The sequence below is a fragment of the Oncorhynchus mykiss genome, chromosome 2 (assembly GCF_057628025.1).
Source record: "Oncorhynchus mykiss isolate SJ-2025 chromosome 2, ASM5762802v1, whole genome shotgun sequence".
Taxonomy (NCBI): domain Eukaryota; kingdom Metazoa; phylum Chordata; class Actinopteri; order Salmoniformes; family Salmonidae; genus Oncorhynchus; species Oncorhynchus mykiss.
The window spans coordinates 53,073,949-53,098,461 of record NC_143023.1 but is presented as its reverse complement, the minus strand read 5'-3'; the positions used below and the strand labels follow the sequence as shown (position 1 = coordinate 53,098,461).

At 42.5% G+C, this 24,513-nt stretch overlaps 1 protein-coding gene across 1 annotated transcript; it reads left to right on the top strand.

Moving 5' to 3' along the window:
- Positions 1–803: 803 nt before the first annotated feature.
- Positions 804–4,098, top strand: LOC149985147 (uncharacterized). The gene is made up of 2 exons (XM_090215128.1): positions 804–3,000; positions 4,094–4,098. Exons 1-2 carry the CDS (start codon positions 1,995–1,997, stop codon positions 4,096–4,098), a joined length of 1,011 nt encoding a protein of 336 aa, XP_090071254.1. The 5' UTR covers positions 804–1,994.
- The last annotated feature ends 20,415 nt before the right edge of the window (positions 4,099–24,513 follow it).

Here is a 24,513-nt window from a genome sequence, read left to right as displayed (position 1 = left end):
ACGGGAGACTCTGGCAGCTCAGGACAGACGGGAGACTCTGGCAGCTCAGGACAGACGGGAGACTCTGGCAGCTCAGGACAGATTGGAGACTCTGGCAGGTGCTCCCGCCTGCACCTCTAGGAAGAAGATGGAGGGACAGCCTGGTGCGGGGGTCTGCGACCGGAGGGCTGGTGCGTGGAGGTGTCACCGGATAGACCGGACCGTGAAGGCACACTGGAGGTCTCGAGCACTGAGCCTGCCCAACCGAGCCTGGTTGAATGCTCCCCGTAGCCAGGTCAGTGAGACGAGGTGGAATAGCCCGCACTGGGCAGTGCTGGTGAACCGGGGACACCATGCGTAAGGCTGTTGCCATGTACACCGGCCCGAGGAGACGCACTGGAGACCAGATGCGCTGAGCATGCTTCATGGCACCTGGCTCGATGCCCAACTTAGCCTGGCTGATACGAGGCGCTGCGCTGTAACGCACTGGGCTATGCCATCGAACACCTTTGGAATGAATTGGAACTCCAACTGCGAGCCAGACCTAATCGTCCAACATCTGTGCCCGACTACACTAATGGTCTTATTGCAAGTCCGCACAGCAATGTTCCAACATTATTTTGCTTACAGACATTTTTATTTTGATCTGTAAAAATGATGTTCTGCTCTCTCAAAGTCACACTTGCTAGATTAATTTGCGCTCTTGACTGGCGCAATGGTGCTTGAGAGGATGGCTGACATTTGACATGCTCCTAACCAACTGTACTATTTGTTCGTTTTTTTTGCGTTGCTTGTAACTTATTTGGTTACTTATTTTGTACATAATGTTGCTGCTACCGTCTCTTCTGACCGAAAATAACTTCTGGACATCAGAACAGCGATTACTCACCTCAAACTGGTAGAAGCTTTTTAGTCGGACGAGAAGTATATACTGCTTTCTCAGCAACAGTCCCAAATCCCTGTCATTTGCGTGAAGAAAAGACAGAGAAAAAAAGGGGCAGAGGTCGGGCTGCTTTCTGAGAATTTGTAGGCGAGCGAGTAAACTCCCACTTTCATCCTTTCTATTGGCCAACGTGCAATCATTGGAAAATAAAATCGATGACCTACGATCAAGATTATCCTACCAATGGGACATTAAAAACTGTAATATCTTATGTTTCACCAAGTCGTGACTGAACGACAACACGGATAATATAGAGCTGGAGGGTAAGACGATTGGTGGTGGTGTGTGTCTATTTGTCAAAAATAGCTGGTGCCCGATGTCTAATATTAAAGAAGTCTCGAGGTATTGCTCACCTGAGGTAGATTACGTTATGATAAGCTGTTGAACTCATCTATATTATTCGTAGCCATCTATTTACCACCACAAACCGATGCTGGCAGTAAGACCGCACTCATAAGTAAACAAAAAAATGTAAATGTAAACATAATGCCATTCGACTATCACAGCAATTGTGAAGACCACTGACCTGTGACGACCTATGCATGCTATGTTGAACATGCACGCTTTATATGACTACATAAGAAGAAATGTATAGTTACAGTAACCTGCGGCTGTCACGTTCGCTATAAGGATCGGACCAAGGCACAGCGTGGTATGCGCACATTCTTATTTATTTAAAGAATGAACACTGAACAAACTAACAAAACAACAAAATGAAACGTGACAGAAGATCCCACCAAAAATGGTCCAAGCAGCGTGTTCAGGAGGAATGGACCTGCTAGGAGATTCTGGATGGAGCAGGACCCTGGACGCAGGCTGGGGAGTATCGGCGTCCTAAGGAGGAGATAGAGGCAGCAAAAGCAGAACGGCGATATTACGAGGAGTTGTACCAACGAGACAAGCACGAGAGGCAGCCCCAAAAACTTTTAGTTTTTTGGGGGGAGGGGCACATGGAGTGGTCGGCGGAGCCGAGAGCCGAGGGCTGAACCAGAGCCAGTCAGGCAGTCGAGTGAGGAGCTCGACGTAAGATTCCGGAGAGTGGGCGTGCTGAGGAGCACCGTGTTATGCAGTGATGCACACGGTGTCTCCAATTCTCATTAATAGCCCGGTGCGCTCTATTCCAGCTTCTCGCATTGGCAGGGCTAGAATGGGCATCCAGCCAGGACGGATGATGCCGGCTCAGCGCTCCTGGTCTCCAGTACACCTCCTTGGACCAGGATATCCTGTGCCGGTTCTGTGCACTGTGTCTCCGGTGCGCCTGCACAGTCCAGTACGTCCTGTGCCTCCTTCCCGCACTCGCCCTGAGGTGCGTGTCATCAGCCCGGTGCCACCTGTACCGGTCCCACGCATCAGGTCTCCAGTGCGCATCCACAGACCAGTACATCCTGTGCCTCCTCTCCGCACTCGCCCTGAGGTGCGTGTCATCAGCCCGGTACCACCAGTACCGGTCCCACGCATCAGGCCTCCAGTGCGCCTCCACAGTCCAGAGCTTCCGGCGACAGTTCCCAGTCCAGAGCTTCCGGCGACAGTTCCCAGTCCAGAGCTTCCGGCGACTGTTTCCAGTCCAGAGCTTCCGGCGACAGTTTCAAGTCCGGAACCTCCAACGACGGTCCACAGTCTGGAACCTTCAACGATGGTCCACAGTCCGGAACCTCCAACGACGGTCCACAGACCGGAACCTCCAACGACGGTCCACAGCCCGGAACCTCCAACGACGGTCCACTATCCGGAACCTCCAACGACGGTCCACAGTCCGGAACCTCCAACGACGGTCCACAGTCCGGAACCTCCAACGACGGTCCACAGCCCGGAACCTCCAACGACGGTTCACAGTCTGGAACCTCCAACGACGGTCCACAGTCCAGAACCTCCACCGACGATCCACAGTCCAGAACCTCCACTGACGGACCACAGTCCGGAACCTCCAGCGACGGTCCCCAGTCCGGGGTCTCCAGTGACGTTCCCCAGTATGGGGTCTCCAGCGACGGTCCCCAGTCCGGGGTCTCCAGCGATGATCCGCAGTCCAGAGCCTCCAGCGATGATCCACAGTCCGGTTCCACAAAGGCGGAGGGATCAGCGTAAGGAGGGGGGGATAGGTCCAGAACCGGAGCCGCCACCGAGGGAAGATGCCCAAGATCACTCATTTTATACATTAGTTTGTAAAATAGCCTTAAATTCAGGCTATATACGGTATTATAAAAGTAACATTGAATTATATTTGGTTGACAACCAAACTAAATACGAACATTTATGCCTCTATTCAATCCATATTGCAGAAGATCAGCGTTACATCGTGATTGAAAGGCAATGTTCCCGGGTTAGTGGAGACTGCATTCACAGTAAATGCTACATACACTATGTCGGCTCAATCGGAAATTATCTTTACATTTCTATCACACAATCTGTAAAGCTTCAGCAATACAGATTGAATAGAGGAGAGTACTGCTTGGATAGTTCCATCGGTACCACTGACTTTGTCTGGCTTTAATTCCAGTTTGTCTACAAATGAATCATTTATATTTTGGATTTACGTCTCCATCTCGATTATTGTGTATTTTTAGTTACATTCTGGGTTGAATTGAAACAATAGCTGTTGATGACTTTGCAAATGCAATACAAGCCTAAATAGCATCATCGATGATAAATAAGTGATTAAGTATGGCCACATTTAATTTGCTCTGTTACACTTACCCTTTGGAATGCCCTCAATAGCAACAGTGAATTGATTTAGTATTTAAGTGGAGATCTCTCCACAATCATTCTCAGGATAGCACATTGGTAATAGTCAGGGACAAATACACTATCAAAGCAGAGTTTGTTTAAAACCCTGGATGGGAGACCAAAGGGTAGCTGTAGATAGATCAATTCTCCAGTAGGAGGTGCTGCCCAGCCTGTTGGTTTTTTTCTGAAGTGGATATAACTTTGAAGATCTGACGTTGTTTTAAAGGTACAAATTCAATAAATTTTATTCGAGGTTTGTCTATGTTGAAATTTGGTTACCATGGTAGCATAATCGTGTGGTTAAATTTCACACTAATTTAACTTTTTTCAAATCCAGTGTATTTACCACATAAATTCCACATCACAATACATTGACAAATTACGAAACAACGTTGATTCAACCAGTTTGTGCCCAGTTGGTATAATCCTTTATTTTCTCCATCTTTTCAGATTGACTACCAATCTGACACCATATCATATTTCTTCATTATTAATGGCAAACCTGGCCGTAGGTTTAACTATTTTGAATAACAAGATACTTCAGCCAACAATGATACAGTGCGTAGCCATGCAATGCATACTCCCAACAACCGAGAAAAACTATTTTCACGCCACTTCGATACAGCTACTACTGGAAGTGACTTTGTCATAGAGGGTTAGTAGAACTTATGCAGCAGGTTAGGATAATTAGGTTAAAGTTGGGAAAAGGGTTAGCTCTCTCCTAACCTGCTACAGATATGACTTCTGGTCATCGCTGTATCGAAGTGGCGTGAATAGTGTCCCTCCCCATCAACCACTGCTTGGGTAGTGCATGGCCTCATCATTTTTTTTTTGTCATTTAGCAGACACTCTTATCCAGAGCGGCCTACTACTTACGTACTTACTTACCCTTGCTAAAGCGCTCTTTGGTATTCCCTGTATATACAGTTGAAGTCAGAAGTTTAGCCAAATACATTTAAACTCAGTTTTTCACAATTCCTGACATTTACTCCTAGTAAAATTCCCGGTCTTAGGTCAATTAGGATCACCACTTTATTTTTAGAATGTGAAATGTCAGAATAATAGTTTCTTTCTTTCTTTTAATTTCTTTCACCACATCCCCAGTGTGTCAGAAGTTTACATTCACTAAATTACTATTTGGTAGTATTGCCTTGTTTAACTTGGGTATTACGTTTCATGGAGACTTCCACAAGCTTCCCACAATAAGTTGGGTGAATTTTGGCACATTCCTCCTGACAGAGCTAGTGTAACTGAGTCAGGTTTGTAGGCCTCCTTGCTCGCACACGCTTTTTCAGTTCTGCCCACACATTTTCTATAGGATTGAGGTCAGGGCTTTGTGATGGCCACTCCAATACCTTGACTTTGTTGTCCTTATTAAGCCATTTTGCCACAACTTTAGAGGTATGTTTGGGGTCATTGTACATTTGGTGCAATGTTGTACAACATGATGCTGCTACCCCCATGCTTCACGGTTGGGATGGTGTTCTTCGGCCTGCAAGCCTTCCCCTTTCCTCCAAACATAACAATGGTCATTATGGCCAAACAGATCTATTTTTGTTTCATCAGACCAGAGGACATTTCTCCAAAAAGTACGATCTTTGTCCCCATGTGCAGTTGAAAACCAAAGTCTGGCTTTTTTTATGGCGGTTTTGGAGCAGTGACTTCTTCCTTGCTGAGCAGCCTTTCAGGGTATGTCGATATAGGACTTGTTTCACTATGGATATAGATACTTTGGTAGCCGTTTCCTCCAGCATCTTCACAAAGTCTTTTGCTTTTGTTCTGGGGTTGATTTGCACTTTTTGCACCAAAGTACGTTCATCTCTAGGAAACAGAACACGTCTCCTTTCTGAGCGGTATGACGGCTGCGTGGTACAATGGTGTTTATACTTGCGTACTATTGTTTGTACAGATGAACGTGGTACCTTCAGGCATTTGCAAATTGCTCCCAAGGATGAACCAGACTTGTGGAGGTCTTGGCTGATTTCTTTTGATTTTCCAATGATGTCAAGCAAAGAGGCACTGAGGTTGAACGTAGACCTTGAAATACATCCACAGGTACACCTCCAATTGACTCAAATGATGTCAATTAGCCTGTCAGTAGCTTCTAAAGCCATGACATAATTTTCTGGAATTTTCCAAGCTGTTTAAAGGCACAGTCAACTTAGTGTATGTAAACTTCTAACCGACTTGAATTGTGATACAGTGAATTATAAGTGAAATAATCTGTCTGTAAAGAACTGTTGGAAAAAATTACTTGTGTCATGCACAAAGTAGATGTCCTAACCGACTTGCCAAAACTTTAGTTTGTTAGTGGTTGAAAAACGAGTTTTAATCACTCCAACCTAAGTGTATGTAAACTTCTGACTTCAATTGTAGCCATGTTATTTTTTACTCGTTAACGTTATTTATTTATTCACTGTGTCACGATTTCTATGTTTTATTTTATATCTTTAAGTCTGGATTGTTGGAAAAGGACCCAGAGGTAAGCATTTCACTGTTCGTGAAAAATACATTTTTATTTTATTTTATTGATTTAGATTGTTTTGAGGTGGGTGTAAGTGGGGTCACCACATAAACGCACAGTTTCTCACAATGAAACACAGAGACCGATGCCTCAGAAGTTTCATTAAGCAATAGAGACCCGCACTGATTAGGACTAATATTGAAAGTAAATAAGAGGATGAAAAGATGCCATTTTAAAGTTTTGTGACCCTTCTAATGCTGCACTTCTTCTGTCACCACCAAGCACCAGTAAATTACACTGTCTCCCGGTCAGGAAGCTGAGGTTGCGTAAAAGGTAATTGCATGGTTCAAAAACACACGTCCGTACAGGCTTGCTTACAGTGAGTCAGGAACAGCTGTTTGGGGTTCACACGCACACATGCATCCATGGACTGTTTGTGTACAGTGGATCACAGGGAAACTGACACTATTAATCCTTTCTATTTATCCTTTCAATACATTTGGAAAAAAAGTATAAAAACATGGCATTATGTATGGGGTTTTGTGTGTAGCTGGTTGAGAGAAAATATATATTTAATGACATTTTGAATTCAGACTGTAACACAACAAAATGTGGTAATAAGTCGATAGGAATGAATACTTTCTGAAGGCACTGTAAGTCAAGTTACAGTGGACTCCTGAAAAATGTAATGACTCTGGAATGTTGTGATAGTGTGCAGATATATCAAGGGCATGAGAGTGTATTTTCATTTACAGTGGTGAATTGTAATGTGCTTATCCCGTGGGTACATATTAGTTAATGGACTTTATGTGACTCCTCTTGCTTCTGAATAATCAATATTTATATGTTTCTATATACTCTATATTTATTTACTTTATATCAAGTTTTCAAGAGGGTTTATATAGTGACCTTACTCATGTTGGAGTTGTGTACGGAACAATAGCAAGGGGCAACTCTCAGTCTATGGGCGAAATGCCCCGTCCCCTTCCGGAAATCTGGTGTGAGTGAATTGTGATTTGTCCAAATAACCAGTGATACAGTGCCTTCAGAAAGTTGTCCCCCCCTTTGACTTTTTCCACATTTTATTGCATTACAAAGTGGAATGAAAATGGATTTAATTGTAATTTTTTTGTCAACGGTATACACAAAATACTCTGTAATGTCAAAGTGGAAGATAAAGTCTAACATTTTTCAGTACATGTTAGAAACACCTTTGGCAGGAACTATAGCTGTGATACTTTTTGGGTAAATCACTAAGTGCTTTGCAATCCTGGGGCCTCATGTAAGTACAAAATATACCCCAAAATGTGCATGTTCCAATTTTCCCACAAAAGTTGGCATTTTTCAGAAACAACATAGCAGACTGCTAAAGATTAAAACATCCTGCCAGCACAGTAAATAGACCGGTCAGCTTATGTAAAATAGTTGATAGTATGAGTAGGCTATTGACTCAAGACATTTCAGCTTTTCATTTTTTATAAATTTGTAAACGTTTCGAAAAACACAAGTTCACTTTGACATTATGGGATAATGTGTGTAGATTAATGACAATTTTAATGTGGAAACAGTCAAGGGGGTTATATACCTTCTGAAGGCACTGTATAAGAAAGTTTATACATAGACCAATGTGTCAGATCCTGTTTTCAAACAATGTACAAGGCTGCATTTGGCCGTTTGCAAGAACGATCTTTGCCATTGTTACCTTTGGAAGTTGCGTAAGTCATACCCGCTCTTCAACTCAACTCACTTCACACAACTCCAGTCGCTTCACATAACTCCACTGACTATTCTGTTCCTGTGGACATCCAACTGATGTGAAATAACATATTATACACACAGGTAAATAGAGAGAAAGGAAGGTGGAGAGAGAGTGTAGAGAGGAAGAGAAGAGGGAGATTGTTACTAATCCACACAGTAGATTTTAAAATGAACTTCAAATGAAACTATTTTAGTTGTAGCTTTTTTATTTTATATTTCTGTTGACCACATTCTTGTTCGTTGGAACCCCTACACATTTGTGAAAATAATGATCTACTGATGCATCAACGCAAGCAGTCAATACTGTTCAATGTACAATGATTAAAGCAATGCATGCCAAGAACACTTTGTTAAAAACCCAAGTATTGTAGATCTCAAAATCGTCTTGCCTTCCAGATTAAGACTCTATTGGAATCTAGAGGGGATTGCAACTATATAAAATAGTGTATTTATTCTTCCTAGCTATGACTGCACCCAGAAGTTTCCTGTCTGAAGAGCAGTTCCTATGCTGTATATGTCTGGATGTGTTCACTGATGTGTTCACATTACATAGTGTTGAACTGTGGGGGATGCAGCAGTATGCAGTGGATGTGATTCTAGACACTAATACAGAACAGCCTTATCTCATCCTGTCTGAAGATGGAAAACAATTGACACTTGGAGATACAAAACAGAGTCTCCATGACAACCCCCCAAAAGCATTCCACAGGGATGCTAGCCCATGTTGACTCTAATGCTTCCCAGAATTTTGTGTAGTTGTCTGGATGTCCTTTGTGTGGTGGACAATTATTTTTACATACGGGAAACGGTTGAGAGTCAAAAACCCAGCGGCATTGCAGTTCTTGACACAAACCAGTGTGCCTGGCAACTACTACCATGCCCCATTCAAAGGCACTTACATTTTTTGTCTTGTCTATTCACCTTGTGAATGGCACACATACACAATCCATGTCTCAATTGCCTCAAGGCTTAAAAATCCTTCTTTAACCTGACTCCTCCACTTCAACTACACTGATTTAACAAGTGACATCAAAGGATTATAGCTTTCACCTGGATTCACCTGGTCAGTCTATGTCATGGAAAGAGCTGGTGTTCTTAATGTATTGTATACTCAGTGTAAGTATGGAGGTCTTGTTTACACCTCTGTCCTCTATTAATCAGAAGCCCCAGAAGGTTGAGGGTGTTTGTGGATTATGAGATGAGTCAGGTCTCTTTCTATGATGTGGAGGCCAGCTTTCATATCAACTCTATCACTGGCTACACCTTCACCGAGAAACTCTATTCTTCTGTCCAGACACTTATGAGAATGGTATAAACCCAGCCCCATTGATCATCACTCCTGTCAGTAAAACAGACTCAAACTTTTGTTGACACATTGAAAGGGTCAATATCTTTCTCAAATTTTATTTTGGTAATTTTCTCATCTGAAGTAGTTGAACCATGTTTTTGTGTCTCATACACACGTTTCCTGCTATTCAATGATCTGTCTGTGAACATTTCCTGAAAAAGAGGGGGAAATAAATGACTACATGATGAAAAGTAGACAGAGGCATGTTATCCTTCAGTCAGTAAAACACGCATGCACTCACACACACACAAACCTGGATAACCTTGATTATTGAGGTTATTGTACTATGTATACATAAGCCATGTACTTAAGAAACAATTGTGTTTAGATGCTGTCAGCACACTTCTAAGACAAGTAAACAGTCACATACTTAGTACTTAAGCTGTCTGAGAAAGACTTCAGTGAAGAACCCCAGAGTCAACAACACTGGGCTTTCAATGATATTAGAGCTTAATGACAGGACTCAATAGTCCTGAACCAACTTGATCTCACACAGGTTGGAAACGATACTAGGACACTGGAACCTGCTGAGTCTGCAAACTTTTGCCAGTGGTCCATGGTTAATGAAATCTGATGCAATCTGTTTACTTCTTTTTCCTGAGATAAATTTGCCTCAAAGTCTCGACAGATGTGGATGGTCCAACCTGTTTTGTGAGTGGCAGAATCTAGATGAATTTAAACATACTGAAATAACCTGCTACGCTAAAGACGTTGATTGCCAAGTTATATCAAGGGTTGAAAAATAACCGACATGGAAGAAATGGGAAACAGATCTAAAGGAAAACATTATGGAGAACCATTGGTCACAGATATGTGAAAATGTTCATACCTCAAGCCAAATGTATTATATATTTGCAGCTGTCACAAAATGCTTATATAGAACCCAGCCTAAAACCCCAAAGAGCAAGCAATGCAGATGTAGAAGCATGTGGCTAGGAAAAACTCCCTAGAAAGGCAGGAACCTAAGAAGCAACATAGAGAGGAACCAGGCTCCGGGGTGTGGGTTATAAGACCACAGTGCATTTGGAAAGAATTCAGACCCCTTGACTTTTGCCACATTTTGTTATTCTTATTCAGCCTTATTCTAAAATGGATTCAATAGTTTTTTCCCCTCGTCAATTTACACGCATTACCCCATAATGACAAAGAAAAAACAGGTTTTAGAAATTTGGCAAAAGTAAAAAACTGAAATATTACATTGACATAAATATTCAGACCCATTACTCAGTACTTTGTTGAAGCACCTTTAGCAGCGATTACATCCTCGACACTTCTTGGTTATGACTCTACAAGTTTGGCACAAGTGTATTTGGGGAGTTTCTCCCATTCTTCTCTGCAGATCCTCTCAAGATCTGTCAGGTTGGATGGGGAGCGTCGCTGCACAGCTACATTCAAGTCTCTCCAGAGATGTTCGATCGGGTTCAAGTCCGGGCTCTGGCTGGGCCACTCAAGGACATTCAGAGAGTTGTCCTGAAGCCACTCCTATGTTGTCTTGGCTGTGTAATTAGGGTTGTTGTCTTGTTGGAAGGTGAACCTTCGCCCCACTCTGAGATCGTTCGCGCTCTGGAGCAGGTTCTCATCAAGGAGCTCTCTGTACTTTGCTCCGTTCATCTTTCCGTCGATCCTACCTAGTCTCCCAGTCTCCACAGCATGATGGTTCCACCATTATGCTTCACCATAGAGATGGTGCCAGGTTTCCTCCAGATGTGACATTTGGCATTCAGGCCAAAGAGTTCCATCTTGGTTTCATCAGACCAGAGAATCTTGTTTCTCATGGCCTGAGAGTCTTTAGGTGCATTTTGTCAAACTCCAAGCGGCCTGTCATGTGCCTTTTTCTGAGGAGTGGATTTAGTCTGGCTACTCTACCATAAAGACCTGATTGGTGGAGTGCTACAGAGATGGTTGTCCTTCTGGAAGGTTCTCCCATCTTCACAGAGGAACTCTGGAGCTCTGTCAGAATGACCAAGGCCCTTCTCTCCCGATTGCTCTGTATGGCCAGCACTAGGAAGAGTCTTGGTGGTTCCAAACTTCTTCCATTTAAGAATGATGGAGGCCACAGTGTTATCGGAGACCTTCAATGCTGCAGAAAGCTTTTGGTACCCTTCCCCAGATCTGTCCCTCTACACAATCCTGTCTCAGAGCTCTACGAACAATTCCTTTGACCCCATGGCTTGGTTTTTGCTCTGACATATATAGACAGGTGTGTGCTTTTCCAAATCATGTCCAATCAATTTAATTTACCACAGCTGTACTCCAATCAAGTTGTGGAAACATCTTTAGGATGGTCAATGCAAACAGGATGCACCTTAGCTCAATTTCGAGTCTGATATGAAAGGGTCTGAATACTTATGTAAATAAGGTATTTCTGTTTTTTTTATTTCATAAATTTGCTAAAATTTCTAAAAACTTGTGTTCACTTTGTCATTAGGGGGTATTGTGTGTAGATTGATGAGTCAATGTCGTTATTTAATCCCTTTTAGAAAAAGGCTGTAACGTAACAAAATGTGGAAAAAGTCAAGGGGTCTGAATACTTTCAGAATGCACTGTAGATGGCCATTAAAGCCAGATCGTTTTTCAAAATGGTCAAATGTTCATAGATGACCAGCAGTGTCCAAAAATAAAAGAGAGAGAGAAAGAGAGAGTGATGGGAGAACTAGAGGGAGCATACTTAGGATCACACAGGACACCAGATAAGGCAGTAGAATTACACCAAATAGGACAAACTGACCCTAGCCCTCGGCACATAGACTATTGCAGCATAGATACTGGAGATGGGAGGGGGGGGGGGGGGTCCTTGGCTCCTTCCGACGATACCCCAGAACTGGGCCAACCAGGCAGGATTTAACCCCAACAACTTTTCCAAAGCACAGCCCCCACACCACTAGAGGGAAATCAACAGACCACCCATGTACTACCCTGAGACAAGACCCACAAAGATCTACCCTTCGCATGAGCCTGAGGAGGCGCAAAACCGGACAGGAAGATCACATCAGTGACTCAACCCACTCAAGTCAAGTATAGCAAAAAAAGCCTGGCACAAGGTGATGCACCCCTCCTAGGGACGACATGAGAGACACCAGTAAGTAAACCAGTGACTCAGCCCCCATAATAGGGTCAGAGCCAGAAAATCCCATTGGAGAGAGGGGAGACAGCAAGGGTGATTCCTCATTCCAGTGCCTTGCCATTCACCTTCGCACGCCTGGGCCAGACTACACTCAATAATAGGACCTACTGAAGAAATGAGTCTTCAGTAAAGACTTAAAGGTTGTGACCAAGTCTGCAAAAACTTGGATTAGCTGACAAAAGCATGGATTAGCTTTTCTGCATAAATTTTTGACAAAAAGTTTCAGATTTTTGCAATGTTACGAAGATGGAAAAAAGTTGCCCTCTAAATGTTGTTGATATGTGCATTATCTACAATCTAAATATGTTTATAAAACATTACATTTACAGTGCATTTAAACTGTAGTCACTTAGCAGATGCTCTTATCCAGTGTGATTTACAGGAGCAATTAGGGTTAAGTGCAATTCTTGTTGTTTTTCTCTTTGAGTTAGTATGGTCATTTATCTAACATAGGGGTCATAGGTCAAATCAGTGGTCATGGTTGATATGCATAACAATTACTTCATAACACTGTACATCATTATCCCTTACCTACCTTCAACATATTTGGCTGGACAGCAAATACACTTTAAAGCGTAACTCATGCATTAACCATGCATAAGAGCACCAGCTGTTCCGGGTGACTCTGTGATCTTGCTCTCTATAGCCGATGTGAGTATGATCTTAAAACAGGTTAATATTCGGGGCCAGATGGAATACCAGGACTCGTACTCAGAGCATGCGCTGACCAGCTGGCAAGTGTCTTCCCTGATATTTTAAACATATCCCTGACCCGGTCTGTAATACCAACTTGTTTCAATCAGACCACCATTGTCCCCCTGCCCAGGAACACCTAAATGACTGACACTCACATCTATAGCCATTAAATGCTTTGAAAGGCTGGTCATGGTTCACATCAACACCATCATCTCAGACACCCTGGACCAAATCGCATACCGCCCCATCAAATACACAGATGACGCAAGCTCTACTGCACTCCACACTGCCCTCACAGACCTGGACAAAAGGAATACCTACTGTATGTAAGAATGCTGTTCATTGACTACAGCTCAGCATTCAACACCATAGTCCCCTACAAGCTCATCACCATGCTCAGGACCCTGGGACTGAACGCCGCTCTCTGTAACTGGAACCTGGACTTCCTGACGGGCCGACACCAGATGGTGAGGCTAGGCAACAACACATATACCACGCTGACCATCAACACGGTGGCACCTCAGGAGTGTGTGCTTAGTCCCCTCCTGTACTTATTGTTCACCCACGACTATGTGGCTGCGCATGACTCCAACACCATCATCAAGTTTGCTGATGGGTCGATGGTGAGGCAGCCTATAGGGAGGATATCAGAGACCTGGCAGTGTGGTACCAGGACAACAACCTCTCCCTCAACGTCAGCAAGACAAAGGAGCTGACCGTGGAGTACAGGAAACAGAGGGGAGAGCACACCCCATCCACATAAATGAGGCTGTAGTGGAGCGGGTCGAGGGCTTCAAGTTCCTTGGTGTCCACTTCACTAAGGAATAAACATGGTCAACACACACCCACACAATAGTGAAGATGGCACGAAAGCGCCTCTTCCCCCTCAGGGGCCTGAATAGAGTTGGTAAGGGCCCTCAGATCCTCAAAAAGTTCTACAGCTGCACCATTGAGAGCATCTTGACTGGCTGCATCACCGCTTGGTATTGCAACTGCAAGGCACCCAACTGCAAGGTGCACAGAGGGTGTTGAGTACTGCCCAGTAGATCACTGGGGCCGAGCTCCCTGTCATCCAGGACCTCTGTACCAGGTGGTCAAAAAATTGTCAAAGACTCCAGCCACCAAAGCCATAGGCTGTTCTCTCTGCTACCACATGACAAGCGGTACCAGTGCACCAAGTCTGGAACCAACAGGACCCTGAATAGCTTTTAGCCCCAAGCCAGAAGACTGATAAACAAGGCTGCTAAATAGCAAATTAAATGGTTACCCAAACTTCCTGTATTGATCCTTTTTTATCTAACACTCTTGCACTGACTCTATGCACACACACTGGACTCTACCCACACACACACACATACTTCCTCTGACACCCCAACACACACATACACACACACACAAACACTCACTAAATGCACCCACACACACATTACATGGGCACACATGCATAAACAAGGCTGCTAAATAGCTAATGAAACGGTCACCCAAACTACCTGCGTTGATCCTTTTTTTAACTAACACTCCTGCACACACACTGGACTCTAAGCACACACACTCACACAAACTTCCACTGATACCCCAACACGCACATACACACACACTAAATACACCCACATTACATGCGCACACATGCATAATGACAACCCCCCCCCTCCCCCGCCAAACACACACACTCCACACACTTTTACACACCACATACGCTGCTGCTACAGCTTAGTCTATTATCTAGCCTGTTGCCTAGTCACTTTACCCCTACCTATATGTACATAGCTACCTCAATTACCTTGTACCCCTGCTCATTGACTAGGTACTGGTACTCCCTGTACTGTATAAAGCCTTTTGATTGTTATTTGTTATTCAATGTGTATTTCGTTCTCGTGTCACTATTTTTGAATCTTATATCTTTATCTTTAACTCTGCAGCATACCTGGTGCCGGCACAGGTTGCACCGGACTGATGACACGCTAGTCAGGGTGAGTGCGGGGAGCCGGCACAGGACGTACTGGGCTGGAAAGACGCACTGGGGACCTGGAACATGGAGCCGGCACAGGTTGCACCGGACTGATGACACGCTCTTCAGGGCGAGTGTGCTGCAGAATACACCTAACCAACATCTCTCTCTGATCTCCTTCCTCCAATTGCTCCATCGACTCCCAGACGGTGTCTGGCTGTCTCCTCGGCTCAGCTGACCTCCCCTTGCCCCCCCCCCCCCCCCAAAAAAAAAACAACATATTGGGGTTGCCCTTGGGCTGTTTGTGGCCGTGGACCCCGGCGTCGTCGCTGTCCTCCTATACTCCTTAGCAACTCCCGCCAAGGAAGGGTCTTGCATCCACCCAGTATTTCCTCCAATGTTCAACTCTCCTTGGTCCTGCTGCTTGGTCCTCTAGTGGTGGGATATTCTGTCACGTCCGTCAAATAAATAAGTGGACCAAGGCGCAGCAGGAATAGAGTTCCACATATTTATTACAGTGAAACTTCAAAACAACAAAGCATTAACAAACGTGCACATAGGCACTAAACAAAACAATATCCCACAACGCAGGTGGGAAAAGGGACACTAGGTATGATCCCCAATTAGAGGCAACGATATTCAGCTGCCTCCAATTGGGAACCATACTCGCACACCAACATAGAACTATAATAACTAGAAAAAAAACCTAGTCACGCTCTGACTTATTACACCATAGAGAACCCCGAGGGCTCTCTATGGTCAGGGCGTGACACAAATAATTAGTAGGAAAACCTTTTGTCATCATTATGATGTCAGATTGACTTTAGATGCAGTAGAACTTTAGTCAGCTAACTAAGATTGAGGAGACCACAGAAATTGGTTAATAAAGCTGTCATCAAGGCAAAGGGTGGCTACTTTGAAGAATATTAAATATAAAATATATTTGTATTTGTTTCACACTTTTTTGGTTACTACATGATTCCATATGTGTTATTTCATTATTTCATAGTTTTGATTTCTTCACTATTATTCTACAATGTAGAAAATAGTAAAAATAAAGAAAAACTTTCAACTGGTACTGTATTTTCCAAGATTCTGTTATTTCTCAAGCTTTGTTTACTGCCCTGATGACACAGATAGTTTCATCAACAACGACAGGTAATGTGTGTTAAGTGAAATGTGAAAAGCTTGGGGCCTACCGAGTGGCGCAGCGGTCGAATACATTGCTTCGCAGTGCTACTGGTGTCTCTACAAACTTGGGTTCGATCCCAGGCTGGGTCACAGCTGACTGGGAGACCCCTGAGGTGGCACACTATTTGCCCAGTGCCGTCTAGGGATAATTTCATGCATCTGTGAACACAGTCACTGTTCGATTGCCAATGGTAGTTAGGGATAAAACAGAATTAGGTAGGTTTAGTCTGACCTGTTCATTCTTCAACATAGTATATGGGATATCTCCTATCCCTAACTGCTATTGGCAATTGAACAGTGTATGTGTTCACAGGCTCTGTATTCTAGTTAAAGACTGTGAAACAGAAAAACATGCTGTCTTATGAGTAAGTCTCAGGTTTATACCATATGAACATCTTTATTTTACCTTTATTTAACCTGGCAAGTCAGTTAAGAACAAATTCTTATTTTCAATGACGGGGCAGAACAACAGATTTGCAACCTTCCGGCTACCATTCCAACGCTCTAACCACTAGGCTACCCTGCCGCCCCGCTATCATGGGGAGGTCCCAACGACACAGACCGGCCAGTAGAGCCCGCCTTCTGTGATTCTTCCTATAAATAAAAGGACTTACTCACTAGAAATAAGTTCAAATACCACAAGGCGCAGCCAAGCAGGTGGGTTGAATGATCGTATCTCTGTGGAACCAAAATACAGATCAAGGAAGCTTTATCCAGCTCAGACAGAAGAATCAGAGAAACTTTGCAGAACAACACACCGCTGAGTGTTCTCTCTCCCAAAAGGAGCCCAAACATTGGATTGAACCCTAGCACCGTAACAAACTTTATCTCTTTGGACTGAACAAACTGAGAACTGAACTGAGAGAAAACGAAGAGCTCCTGTGTGTGCGTGCCCTGACGAGGGAAGATGCTACTGTAGACCGAAAGCTCCAACACCAGGACCACTGACCCTTTTTCCTGTTTACCGCTCCGTCATAACGGAAACCCAGCTGAACCAGATGACATTCCCTTTGTGTGACTCTGTGTCTGTGTAAAAGTGGTGGCACTAACTGATTATTATAAGACTGATTGTCTTAATTACATATGATTAATACTGTCTCTGTCTGGTGAATGTATGTACTGTTGTATGTGCTACCTTGAGTACGGAAGTGTTGTATTCCGTTAGCCTATACCCTGCCTTACTATTGTATCTACCTAATGTTCCATTACCAAGCGATTGGGTTCTTGAAGATTCCGAGCTCAACAACCATTCAGAATGAGAATATGGTAAAATGACTGTTGATTAAGACTATTGTTGATATTGAGTTAATAACTACTGATATAGTTCATTCAAGGGGTCTCTCCGTATCAAAACCCTTAATGGTGCCCCATTTAGGTTAATTTGGATAGGATAACCAAATTAAATTAATTAATTATTCCAGTAATTAATCAGTAAATGACCTTGAATATTCATTGTCAAAGTCACAACATCTGCCTATTTCTACAGATGGACTGAAGGTACTTTTACCAGATGGCAGCCTCTGTCATTTGATGGGGAGAACAAAATTGGGTAGGTTTTATCTGACCTATTAAAACGTCAACATAGTACCTGTTCGTGTGTCAGACATTACCTATACTAACTACCATTGGTAATAAAACAGTGACTATGAGTGTTCCCAGAAACATGTATGGAGCCAACACATAGACTTGCAAGATGATGTCCAGACTGGCTTGATAGTGATGTCTCTGAATTGAGTGAGACCTGGCACTCGGCATTACAATTTTCCTGGACACAACTTTTACTTGTATTATCTTTTTTTATTGAATCAAATCAGTCAATATGGGGCGGGAGAAACCCTGTGCATTTTGGGAACTCCTGTTGTATCGGGGACACCACACAGGAACCGATGAGCGCTCTGACATGTTTGCCAAGGTAGCTCCAGGGTGGCAGGGTAGCCTAGTGGTTAGAGCGTTGGACTAGTGACCGGAAGGTTGCAAGTTCAAACCCCCGAGCTGACAAGGTACAAATCTGTCGTTAACCCACTGTTCCTAGGCTGTCATTGAAAATAAAAATTTGTTCTTAACTGACTTGCCTGGTTAAATAAAGGTAAAAATAAAATATCACCAGACAAAATGCAGATAGGCACATTATCTGTATCGGCTGGGAATGAAAGATGAAAGGTGTGCATTGTTAAATTGGCAGAGCACTGCTTCTATGGGACTACCTGTAATACATTTGAAAGTTATCAAAACACTTTGTTTAGAATATCTACATAATTTCAGCAATTGCATTCTTCTCATATTACTCTGTGGGCTATTTACCTATTCAAAGCTTCCTCGAGCATCTCACCGTACCCGTATATACCTGTAGTTATTGAACTCAACCTGCAGGAGGTTTATTTGTTGTCATTGAGATGGGGGAAATGGCTGTGGGCAAAGTTCTGACAGATGGGAGTGTCTTGGTGGGTGCAAGGGCAAACCCAAGAAACACCCGCATCAAACCACACCCCCAAGTCAACTCACATTTGGCTTCTGTCATGGCCGCCAGCATTTCTTGAGGAGCAAGCCAAAAAACGAAGCCAAATCAGCAGGTGCAGTTCCCCTTTAAATGTGTTGAGAATGTTCCAATGTCAAGCAACTATCATGCACCATTCCCAGAAAGTTGTGGGAAGGTTGTAAGCAAAATAACCAAAGGACATCCACGCTCTCACCAAGTTCCAAGAAACATATGGTTCTCAGAGCGTTATGTGCTAGCTGGGGGACTTCTCCTCAGGGAGATTATCCTATGAGGTGCAGGTGGAGAGGAAGACTGACCGGGCTTTGGGAGTGGTCACAGAGTCCAATGTCTGAGAAGATGTCTGAGAAGCAGACTCTGTGAAAAACCCAGGTGAACAACATTTGTCTTTCAATGATATGAGAGGTTAATGACCCAAAATCAATGGTCCTGAACCAACTTGAAATCACGCAGGTTGGAAACAGTACTGGGGTTGTTAATTGGAACTAGAGTCTGCAAACTTTGCCCAGTGGTCCATGGTTTGGTGAAATCTGATGCAATCTGTTTACATCATGTTCTTGAAAACAATTTGCCTCAAAGTCTCAACAGACGGCGCAACCTCTGTTTTGTGAGTTGCACTTTCATAACAACAAAACAAAAAAAATGACCTCTCCATGCAGGCTTGTAACTCTTTATTCTATGTACAGTGGGGCAAAAAAGGATTTAGTCAGCCACCAATTGTGCAAGTTCTCCCACTTAAAAAGATGAGAGAGGCCTTTAATTTTCATCATAGGTACACTTCAATTATGACAGACAAAATGAGAAAAAAAATCCAGAAAATCACATTGTAGGATTTTTATGAATTTATTTGCAAATTATGGTGGAAAATAAGTATTTGGTCAATAACAAAAGTTTATCTCAATACTTTGTTATATACCCTTTGTTGGCAATGACAGAGGTCAAACTTTTTCTGTAAGTCTTCACAAGGTTTTCACACACTGTTGCTGGTATTTTGGCCCATTCCGATAACTGAAAAATGCAAGCAGACTGGTGGCACCTTAGGTCCCAAAGCATTGGGACAATTTTTACCCCGTGGGGTCTGGGTTTTTTCCTTATATGTTAACCTAACTAGGAAAACTCTGGACCTTATAAGGTATGACAGTGATTAATCAGTTGTAAAGCTGTTTTACATGGGCTACGATGAGACAAGTCTTCCTAATTAAGTCACATGGTTTAAAAAAAAACTCCTGAAAAAAATCTGTCAAACTGCAGCTACCTTCTATTTATTCATATAAATTATATTTAGACTGGATTTCCTCTACCTAGACATATGGAAAACAGAGCTTAGATTGCTTTATGCATGTTGGCATCATGTTGGCCTGTGCAACTGCAGGCCTTGTAAAAATATACTCATATCTGTCATCACTATTATGTTGATTGATTAATTCCAGTTAATCATTTTGGATTAAAAAGGTATAGGCAGCCTAGCCAGGCCAATTTTGAATATAAACTACATTTGATCACATTCACATTTTCTCCTGACACACAAATGGACTAAATACATAACATTACCAATTAGTTACCCTGACCAAATGGACAGCAGCTCACATAGGCTGTATGCAGTTGCTCTTATTAGTAGCCTACAATGGATCAAATTGAAAAATAGTCTCATTTTCATACCGTACAGCATGTCAGGTTTCTAGTGTTTAGGTGTAGCCTAGGCTGCTGCAACATTTATGTCATGAGTTTTTGCTTGTGTCTATCCAGAGTGATTATGTGTTATCAACTTTGCCAAATAAATAACGTTACCGGAAGAAAGTGCAAGCCGTCAACCTCTCTCTTTAATCTTACTTTTGATGCGATGGAAGCTATCAAATAATTCGGAATTGTTTTCGATATCCCGGAAAAGACAGTCGAAAGTTCGATATGTTCAGCAAGAAATGCATCGCAAAGTGCAATTACCTCTGCAAGCTCCTTGTAGTTGCCCTTGTTGACGGAACTTCGCCTTTCATTGCGTCTTCTAAAAGCACATTTGCCCAAAAACGTAGTGGTGTTGATAAGCCACTTGAGAACATCTCTGTTTCTTCTTACTTTCTTGAATAAGCAGACCTTCGTCATAATCGATGCAGCTTTTCCCCAGAAGCTTGAATCTGATGTGGGCATTTATATGCTCCCTGCTTTTGTTTTGCCGTTTAGCTGAACGATCGATGTTCTTCAGGTCACTGTATCCACCTTTCGACCAAGGCTCAGACTTCCCCAAAAAGCAGGCAAGGCCAGCAATACAGGCGGCTAGATGAAAGGCTCCCTGTTAACCAGCTATACTTTTGATACCAGTTGGTATTGAACACCTTCACCTTTTCATCCTTCTTCATGAAACTGATCTCAGGCAGATGTCGGCCCTCTCTTTTAATTCACACCTTTTCCGTGTACCCCAGAGAATGAAAGGGGTTCTAACACATAGAACCCCCATAATGTTCTGTGGCACAATCCCAATACAACACACTAGGTTCATTCTCTGATCCTAATTATATGATTGACAACATGTCAGTTCCTACTGTAAAATCTTTGATTGGTTGGAGGACATCCTGCAGAATTGGTCATAATAACCATGTACATGTATGGAAGGGGGTGAGGCCTACGAGCCTCCTAAGAGGAGGACGGAAGCTAGTTTTCCCCTGGCTACACCATGGTGCTACCCAGACAGTGCTGTTGAAGTTACTATAGACCTTCATTGCAAAACAGTGTATTTTTAATAAATTATTTGGTGACATATGAATATATTTAGTATAGTTTTATTTAAAAAGGATAACTTTTTACATTTTTCACTATTTTTATTTTTGTTACATTTCACTGAGGAGGATGGTCCTCCCCTTAGTCCTCTGAGGAGCCTCCACTGGTGTATAGTTAAACGCACTAAAGAGGAACAATGGGAATAAATTGATGATACGCATACTCATTCATGTGTCTATTCTCAAAGGATAAAGCTAAGAACATGCACAACTTCGTAGTTAAGATCCCTATAACAATATGGAAGAAAATGAATCATATTCTACAAGAACCATTATCAATCCCTAAAAACACAACCCTATGGAACAATAATTAGATAGCTTTTCAGAATACACAGATAAATTGGTCCACATGGAAAACGTAAATTACTTGGTAATAGGAAATACACGTATTTCCATGACAGAATTGAAAAGCAATTTTAGACTGACCAACGTAGCTATTTTTAAATACATACAACTTAAGTATTATATCAAGAAATTTCAGAGCAATCTTGAGGGAATCCTATATGAGTCAGAAAATGATATTCATAAAGATAAACAAAACCTTCCAGATTCTCTTAGAAAAAAATATTCATTTGGAACTAAGACTTAAAAATAACTGATATTGGGACAAGATGGAGAGAATGTTGGAACATAGCCAACAATATTTCAGTTAAGGAAAATGTATGCTTAATCCAGTATAAACTAGTGTCTAATTTATTACACAAGACAAAATTCACAAATTCTACAGCACAATGGCAGTGTCATTCATGTCTTAAATGTAAAACTAACAATGACTCAATAATCCATGCCTTCTGGAAATGTTATAAAGACAAAGTCATGGGCGGAGCTAGAAAGTTGGCTGTCAGAAGTTTTACAATATAAATGTACTTTTAATCCCTGTCTGCATATTTCAAGACATGGCATATGAGGGTGGAGTTATATACGCGATGGGTTGGACAATACTTTTCTTGTCAATCATCTTAAAAAAAACGTATACTTAAACTGGAAATCAACAAGTCCTCCATTGTCAACACAATGGAAAGATCTAATGCTTTATTATCTAAATGTCGAAAGTACGTGGGCAACGGAGAGAAACAAAATGGTGCATTTTGAGGCCAAGTGGCGGAAAGTGATGCGGGTGCTGGAAATGGGGGTGTGAGCAGGTGGGTCTGGGCAGGGGTTATGTTGTGGATGTTTGTGAGCGTCTGTCGTATGTTGTCCTTCGCATGTGTATGTTTTGTATTGTTAAAAAAATGGTACAAAAAAATGCAAAATTATGTGTTTTTGGTGTAACAGTAACATTATAGACATACTATGCCATGGTATTATATTCGGTTCTGTTACGTAAAATGCTAATTCATCATTATGTGATCTTACGAGAAATTGATTCAACTTTGTTCTAACTTTACTAAATGATGACCATTGTGAGAAGTGATACGTGTAATAATAATAATATGACTATTGATGAGATGTCATTTTAAGCAATTGGTGTACTCTGGAGCAGGATCCATTTGGAGGTGGAGGCTCCGTCATGGTCTGGGGCGGTGTGTCACAGCATCATCGGACTGAACTTGTTGTCATTGCAGGCAATCTATACGCTGTGCTTTACAGGGAAGACATCCTCCTCCCTCATGTGGTACCCTTCCTGCAGGCTCATCCTGACATGACCCTCCAGCAATGTCACAATGCCACCAGCCATACTGCTCATTCTGTGTGTAATTTCCTGCAAGACAGGAATGTCAGTGTTCTGCCATGGCCAGCGACGAGCCCGGATCTCAATCCCATTGAGCACGTCTGGGACCTGTTGGATCGGAGGGTGAGGGCTAGGGCCATTCCACCCCAGAAATGTCCGGGAACTTGCAGGTGCCTTGGTGGAAGAGTGGGGTAACATCTCACAGCAAGAACTGGCAAATCTGGTGCAGTCCCCCTTTGTTCAGGGGCACATTATTCCATTTCTGTTAGTCACATGTCTGTGGAACTTGTTCAGTTTGTCTCAGTTGTTGAATCTTGTTATGTTCATACAGTATTTACACATGTTAAGTTTGCTGAAAAAAAACGCAGTTGAGAGTGAGAGGACAATTCTTTTTTTGCTGTGTTTATTTATACGCTATAGCCTAATATAAATACAAATACACATAGCTTAATATCATTGCACAGTTTGCGAGGAAAGCTGCATTACGATTAGGCATTTAATTGTATTGTGTAGCTTACACACTGTATCATAAATAAACATTTGAGTTACAATATACCCTATTATAGAATAATAGAAAACAGATTGATTAAACATGCTATCAAATTAATTGACCAATTAGATTAGTTTTAAAACGGCCATAAAATCAATATTTTTTTTGGTGCGTTCATGCATCTCAATAAACAATAACCTAAATGCATTACTACCTCCAACTTTCCCCAATTCAAATGTCCAATTACCCACCCTGACGTACCAAGCTAGAACGGGCAGTCAAAAATATCCCTAGCAGGACTACAGCAACTTCCAGAGAGGGTCAAGCTCCTTGGGCTTTGCGGTGGCTACTTTGGTTTGGGTGTTCCCCTTAGAATGGTGTCACCGTATCCTAGTGGTCCCATACTGTATTGTTCTGGGCTCCACTCTGCAAAAGTAGAAAGGGGGTCCGGTGAGTTTTATTAACTGCAGGCCTCTGACGGGCCTCCGCAGTGCACACATAGTTCTTCAGATTTCTTGCCATCGCCAGAGAGAAGACAGGGAAGAAACCACCATTCACCCACCTCTAGGCTGCTATACATATTTATTTGGTTTATCATTCTAATGTTTTTTTTAGTTTTTTTTTGGTAATTCAATAGAATTTATTTAGAATTTATCAGAATACATTTTCCAGAAATAGTTTGACCAGCTCTGTGTATTCTCAAATAGAAAAACGTGAGGGAACGCCGCTCCTCTGCGCCGGCAGCTCTACACCCCTGTTGCTGCATGAAATTGTCACTTTTCAAATCAAATCATATTTTATTTGTCACGTGTGCGGAATACAACAGCTGTAGACCTTACAGTGAAATGATTACACACAAGCTCTTAACTAACAATGCAGTTAAGAAAAATGAGTTTATAAAATATTTACAAATTTAA

Coding starts and splice junctions, on each gene's coding strand:
- LOC149985147 (XM_090215128.1), top strand. CDS start 1,995: ATGCACACGGTGTCTCCAATTCTCATTAATAGCCCGGTGCGCTCTATT.